The 7,896-nt window shown below is 30.6% G+C and overlaps 1 protein-coding gene across 1 annotated transcript; it reads right to left on the bottom strand.

The window, feature by feature from the left end:
• Positions 1-3,892: 3,892 nt before the first annotated feature.
• LOC120203588 (transcription factor MYB108-like) lies at positions 3,893-4,961 on the bottom strand. Its single transcript, XM_039203837.1, has 2 exons — positions 4,576-4,961; positions 3,893-4,485 (listed from the first exon to the last, which is right to left on the bottom strand). The coding sequence occupies exons 1-2, from the start codon at positions 4,860-4,862 to the stop codon at positions 3,933-3,935; spliced, it is 840 nt and encodes a 279-aa protein (XP_039059768.1). The 5' UTR covers positions 4,863-4,961; the 3' UTR covers positions 3,893-3,932.
• Positions 4,962-7,896: the final 2,935 nt, after the last annotated feature.

The following is a 7,896-nucleotide window of genomic DNA, read 5'->3' as shown; positions in this document are numbered from 1 at the left end:
TCATGTCAGGCATGCTCCAAATTTGAGAATAAATATGGTTTCACTAGGTACTTTAAATTTAAAATGGCATAAATTCTACTAAACATGGAGCTATGAAATTTTGCTGCAATTGCATTTTTATTATGATGAAAGGGTAGAAAAGACTGTCAAGTTTTATGTTGTAGGGTTTAACATATTTAGGCAATGTAGTTGACGTTTCCTCCTCATGGAAAATGGAGATGTTATTGGCGGATGAGTTTAATTTAATCGAGTAAATGAGGATTTCGTTTAAACAAGATAATCATAAGAATAATGATTCTAAAAAGGCGTAAAATAGATCAATTTCGTGGTCATAACAAATTCGAGAAGTATAAGAGAGTTTAATTTGCCATCATAACTAATAATGCCAAGAATAAAGTTGATTCTTTATATTGTTCTACTACCACAAACAAACCTAGAAAATAAATTAGACATCTATAGAAATTCAATAAGATTGATGTGTTATTGATGGTTAAAGATAAAATTATCGTTGATGATCAAGATCTTGTTAACGTGATATTACTCGTGAAGATATATTTTGAGCAAAATTAACACTTGTGATATTCTTGTTGGTGTAAAGAATAAGTTATCCCATGCATCCAAAGCATGACTTGGATTTGATGGACATTCAATATTTATTAATACTGTTAAAGAGAATGTTCCCAAGGTGAATACGTTCCTTATTCGTCTAGTGAAGAGTTTATTTTTGCTGAGTTTGTAATTTTTTGTCAAATTTAGATTTTTTTAATCTTGAATTCCTAACCCTTTCAGAGTTGTTGAAGTTATGATTTTTGGTTGAATATCAATAATTTTTTAATACAGTCTCAAAATTTGTTAGACTTTAATTAAAAATAAAAACCCCATTTTGAATAGATTTGTTGTTATGCAAGTTTTTTATAATTAAATAATTGTTAGAAGCATGTATTATAGATCAGGGTTTGACGTACCTTGAATTTGGGGTCAGAATTTATGTTTAAATAGATTAAAATTTAAAATATAAGAAATATGGGGGTTATATTGTAAAATTCAGAAGTTTATGCACTTCTTAGCAAATTTAAAAGTTAGAGGAGTAATCTACAATCATTATAGTTTTGAGACTAAATTGATAAATCCATATTTAAGATAAAATGATTATTGAACAAATGTTAGGAATAGGAATACTTTTCGATATCTAATACTATCAATGAAACTAATGTTTAATAATTAAATTTATTTTTTATATTTTTAATTAATTTCTTCAATATTGTTGACGTAACACCTAACATTGCAAGTGATACGGGGAAAAGGAAATTAGACTTTTCCTTTTCTATTGACCAAAGAAAAAAAAATCACATTTCAATGACAGCCGTTAATAGAAAAAGATATAATTTAGTGCTTGAAATTGTAAGGTAGCTTTCCCACCACAATGCCTATGTATTTATACCATGAAACGTAGATCTCCACGTGGCTCCAACGCCGTTCTATTTTCAAGTATATTGTGGAGTTCAAAGACGAATACAAAATTTTATATTTATGGAGTAGACTTATAAAATTTTGAGTATAATAAAATTTATAAAATTTTAAGAAGAAAAAATATAATTTCACTAAAAATATTTTAAAAATTTTAAAAGACAACCTGCCCGTCTACCCGTTTAGGTCCATCTACGATGGTCTTCAGTTGTCAAATTATGGTCTTCGCATTGCTTTTGGGGTTTTCATCTTGGATTGTAAATGTCAAATAGTAAGCTCACAAATTGGCATTGCCCAAGTAATCCATGCCATGCATTCACATAATTTAACAACATTTAAGTTTAATTAATTTAGAATCCATCAAAAGACGTTAATAATAAAAGGAAAGTATTAATTTTGTTAAAAATTCTAGACTTGAACAATTGTGTATGTAAGATGTGTATATGTTGTCAATAATAAAAAAAAATATTATAAACATTTATTATCTTATGATAATCTCACATTAATAAAAAAAATTAATTAATTTTAAAAATCGATATGATAAAACTTAACATTGTTATCAAGTATTATATTCTTGAAATGTTTTTTATTAATTTAATTTTGAAAGTTTTAATTCACTTTTGAAATATGTGAACAGATGAAAATATAGAAATTAAAGATATAATATATTTAATTTAAGGATACGAATTAAATAGTAATCTATATTATTTGTTTTAAGTTTTATTTTGTTAAGTTTTACTTTTTATATAATTTTATGTAAGTTAGTATATGTTCGGAACTTTTTTTTAGTTATTGATAATACACACACATCTTATAAACACAGTTACTTGAACTTAAGACTTCTATGGAGAAGGGAATAACACTCCCTTTTACTGAGATTGCTTGATGAGTACTTATATTAGTTAAATATTCAAATTACGGTCTAACCTTTCATAAGTTGTTCAAACAAGGTATAACCTCTCAAAATGGTCGAATTAGGGTCTAACCTTTTAAAAGAGTCGAATAAGGGCCTAAAATTTTCAAAATAAGCTAAAAAAGGCTTATTGAAAATGTTTCCAAATAAGGGCCTTCATTTTAGCATATTACACAATCCTTATTTGACTATACTTGAAAACACTAGACCTTAATTTGATTTTTTTAAAGTTTGGAGTCTTATTTGAGCAAATACGAAAATGTTAACCTTTAGTCGATTATTTTGAAATTATATCATCATATAAATGAACTCTAAAGATTTGTCCTTACGTGAACATTTAACCTTTTGTTTCTTTATATTTGTGAAAGTATTTAACGTGTGAATGGAATTTTAACTTTCGGGCGCGCCAATGCAAAGCCTTTGTACGCTTAATGGGATGAAGGGAACAAATCACTTTTTCCGTACGACGCCAAACTATTAAAAAAACCAAGTTAATGGACTTCGCATTGTACTTTAATTTATTTTCACTTGAATCACGTTCCACCACGCCTCCTCTAAGTTCTATTTATTAATAAATAATTTAACAATAATATTTGTTTTTAAGCTCAAATTACGATTTTGATCCCTATACTAAACTTAAATTTGGCTTTTTCAATCATTATACATAAATTTGGCCTACTTAACCCACATATTTTTATAATATCATTAGTTAATTCAATAGTTAACATATTAACTATTTTGATTTTTTAATAGTCTGAGAGTGATTATATGATAATATTTGTTTAAAATATTTTTTAATTATTTCCAGCACCAATCCATTATGCAGATACAACTACTCGAACTCAGTATCTCTAAGGAGAATATCACTCCCTTTATCATTAAAATCGCTTTATAGATTTGAAAATTATGATTAAAATGTTCATATATTTTATAAAAAGGTCTTGTAACTTATTTTACATAAATACGTACGTACTCTCCTTTTGTGTTGAAAGGGTAATTTTTAGAGAGAAAAATCAAGTAATGTTTTAATATGTTATTATTCAAAATAACTAATGAAGCTATAAATATATTCAAAATAAAGTATAGGGGTTCAAACTTTAAATTTGAGTATAACATAGGGATCAAAACTAAATTAGATCTTTCGTAATAACCTAATTCTAGAAGTAGTTTATGGTTCATGCCCCATGGACAACTATAAGCTCTCATATTATAATCATAATGCAAAGTCTTATGATAATTATAACTCATAATAAAAAAAACATATGGTGGAACCAATTATTCGCATCTACCCATTATTTAACTAATTTTCTAAAACAGTATTCTATAAATCCAAAAAAGGAGTGAAAATCAATGTCAATATCAATGAATAGGATTAAATTTTAAAGAGCATTAAATTAAGCTCTCTCCCCTTCTCAAGTAGCAACAAATATAAACTAATCAAGTGCTCATCCACAATTAGACTCTAATTCTATGTGTGTTCCAAAATATTATTATTATTATTCTATTTTTCTGTTTTTTCTCCATTTTCATTAGTGTATTTGAAGATAGTTTCTCACATGTTGAAATTGAATTGCTGTTGTAAGAAGTAAAAATCCTCAGCGTTGAAGAGATTGTCTAGCCAAGGGTTGTTTTGCTCCAAGGATTGAACATCCATGACATGGTTGTAGTAAATACCAGACAACTCTTGTGTAGGGTTGTTAATGGAGGTGTTGGTGGTGGTGGTGTAATGATCGGAGAAATCGGAAAATTGTGAAACTTGAGTCCCGAAGGAGTCCGATGAGGCTACGGTGGTGCTCGAATTCTCTAGGGAGTAACTTGATGAGGTCACTTGTGCTCCCCCAAGCTGATCATCGCCGAAAACGGAAGTGAAGGTGGTGGTAGTGGATGTGGCGGGGACGTTGGCGGTGGTGGAGGCTGAGGCTGCGGCGGCGGCTTGAATTCTTTCGACTAACCTAGGCATCCAAAGGTAACGCATGGTGTCCTTGAATTGCTTGCTGTTCACGTCACACTTAAGTTGCTTAGCATGTTTCTGGACACGAGTTCTCCAGTAGTTCTTGATCTCATTATCGGTTCTTCCAGGCAAATGTTGGGCGATTTTGGACCATCTACAGAAAACAAAAAAAAGGGTACACCATGAAAATCAACCTCACTAAACAAAAACCATGAATCAATGGACAAATTTTAGGTCAAAAAACCTGTTTCCCCAACGAGAGTGAAGCTCAAGAATCAAGAGCTGCTCTTCAAGAGTGATGTTCCCTCGTCGAACGTCTGGTCGGAGATAATTCAACCACCTCAATCGGCAACTTTTGCCTGTCCTTTTGAGACCAGCACAACGAGCAAGAGAGTTCCATCGACCTTCGCCGTGTGTGGCAATGTATTCGATGAGCTTGAAGTCTTCTTCCACCGTCCAAGGCCCTCTTCTCAACTCCATATGATCATCTTCATTAATATGATGAACACAATCCCTGGCCTTGACATCCATTTTCTTTTGTTTAAAAATGGATTGAATTTGAATGAAAAATAGACAAAAGCTTTTGTTAAGGAGATGTATAGAGGAGGAAGATGAACAGAGAGAGACGGCAAGAGAAGGGGGATTTGTTTCCGATGTGGGAAGAAAGACAAGTGGGGATTTTATAGAAGAAGATAGATAGGGTTGAAAATGGAGGGGAGCACAGCCGCAATAGGGACTTGGGTTTTTATTATTTTATTAATTAACAACTACCCCCCCCCCCCAGTGCAATCTAATTATACGCTGCAACACACACCCTTCTAAACTTTGACTCTTTGACTTTTTTTTAGTTTCTCTATGTATCATTTTTTTATTTTTATATATTTTTAGTAAAAATATTATTTTACGAGTAAAAATAGATTATCATTTATTTTCATTCATCTAACTATTTTGCATAAAACTAAAAGTTTTACGCTATATGTAAGTGGATCCTAATTCTTTTCGAGGCAAGATTCGTTCATGCAATGTAAAACCCTTTAATTTTATAGATTTTTAAAATCATTTGATGAGTGAAAATAGATAAAAAATTAATAATAGAAAATGATATGATATTCATTGAACTCAACCGTTACTCAAATAACCCTAAAAGTATATATTAATAAAAATATGTTTCATATCAACATGATAAAGATATCAGATTGTTTTAAAAATTTAATGACATTAGTAAATTTAATGCTTATATTATTAAAATATTAGTAATAAAAAAGCTTATATAAATACTTAAAGTTCAATTTTATTTTAATGTAAGAAGGATTAGGTCGGCTTTAGCAATATTTAAATTTCAAGATATATCAGCACTTAGTTTTCCCACTTGGTTGTTAATTTATTGATTAGCGCTTAACTTGCCCTGTTTTCAAAGGCACTTGAATCGGTTAAACGAGCACGAGCTTGAAATATCATTTAATTATGTGAACTAATACAATGCGAAATTGGGGAAATTATGTACCACCACCACAAATTAAATTAACAAAATATCTATGGATTAAAATTATTATTTTTAAAATAAAAATCAATATTCAATTAAAAAGATTAATTTAATGGAATTAAGAGATGACACCCATGATGGACAATTAACAGAAGATGTAAATGCCACCCATAAGTTTTCTTCTTCTTCTATTTTAGTATTATTATTATCGGAAAATGCTTTTTAAAATAAATATTTTATTTGATGGGGTTGTGGTATTTGAACTTGAACCGAGTACGGCGTGAGGGGAGAGTGTACTAATTAGGGAGGAACTATCAACTGTTAATTTAATACACAATTAATAAATCAGCAGCAATTTTAATGTATATTTATATTTTAGTACAAAATTAACCTTCAAACTTAATCACCCTTATCTTTATAGAATTTGATTAGAATGTGTATTTGAACCGAACCGATGGATTTCGGGTTTATTAAATTTTATAAGGTTATTTTTTTCTTTTTCTTTAAAGTAGGTTTACGTCGAGTTCAAGTTTAAGGTGAAAATATCTTATTCGATCTAAGAATAATAATATAATTAATCTTAAAGATAATTATTGTAATACTCATATATTATATTTTTGGAATTAGATTTCTATTTTATCTAATAAAAATGATATACATATATATATAAGGTTATATTTGTGTGTTGAGTCGGGCACAAATGAGGATACAAGTGTTGGTATATGTTTTTACCTGAAAAATCGGATCAGATTTCGAGTTAGTGGAGCTTTCTTAAACTCGAATCGAGTTATTGATAGAGGGGTCTTATACTCATATAGGATTTAGATGTACAAAAACTTGGTTCGACCTGATTTATAATCATCCCTAGGATTGGGACTTGGCGTAACACCCTAAACCAGTACGACACATAATCAACGATCAGAATGCCACACGGAACTACCGGAGTGGCTAACCAAATTTTTCTTTTTAATTTTTTTGTTTTAAAAATGACAATTTGTAACCACTAATGCTAAAAATCAACTACAATTTAAATAAAATAGTTTACCTTAGGAGCTCCCAAAATAATATTTAAATCATACAAACCATAGTTTAAAATGAGTTACGACTCATACAAAATATATAAATCGGGGTTTACAACTATACATGCACTCTAAATATGAACTCGAGACGTACTTTGCACTATCTGGGTCAGGATCACTACTGTCAAAAAGTCCTTGGACTGCTCCTCGACTAACCTGTGTAAGGAAACAAATTCCAAACGTTGAGCTAACTAGCCTAGTGCTACACTGACAACTAAGCCATACTAAAAGTGTTCATGACAACTAAGTATATTGCACTCTCTAATCTATGGTAGACATCATGGTGCGACTGAGGGTTTTGCATCTCGGAGCTCACACACCCCTCTAGTCTACTGAGGCTGGTTGCCTGAAATCTCTGCATCAGTCACCCCCTCGACTAGTCGTCTCCTTGAGTGTAGGTCCTTGCGCCCAAGCTAGTTAGCTTTAAGTGCCTCGCACACTACCTAAGGATATGTCTGGAAGAATCTATACTTTCAATAATGCTAGCATTTTCTAGAGGAACTCAGGTTTCCTGATCGTTTCCCGAGCATCATCCAAGGATATTTTTATGTCATCCTAATTGATCTCGTTTCTAAGTACAATTAATATCATTAATATTCTCACTTGTAGTCTTATTTGATGATATAATAAAGTGTTGGGGTACCTCGAGTTTAATTCTCTTAAAAATTGACATTTTTACCCAAAACATACTGAAAGTATCGATACTAACCCAAGAGTATTGATACTCCTGCAAAAGTTTCGATACTTTATGTAAGTATCGATACTTTTAAACATTCTATTCTGCCCAATTTTAAAACTTTATGGGAGTTTCGAAAATATGACCCAAAGTTTCGATACTCTTGCCCAGAAACTCACGAATTTTCCAAAAATAAAGAACAAATATTATCCCAATAATATTGATACTCTATCTGCAGAAGTCATAAAACACATACTAAATTCTATATTTTAATCTCAAAGACCTTAGTGAGGTCTCGAAACATGTTTAAAGTTTTATTTGATCAAC

Source organism: Hibiscus syriacus, unplaced genomic scaffold (genome assembly GCF_006381635.1).
Source record: "Hibiscus syriacus cultivar Baekdansim isolate YM2019G1 unplaced genomic scaffold, ASM638163v2 tig00010050_pilon, whole genome shotgun sequence".
In the NCBI taxonomy this organism is placed as follows: Eukaryota; Viridiplantae; Streptophyta; class Magnoliopsida; order Malvales; family Malvaceae; genus Hibiscus; species Hibiscus syriacus.
The sequence above is the reverse complement of the archived record's forward strand: the minus strand, read 5'-3'. Positions and strand labels throughout refer to the sequence as shown.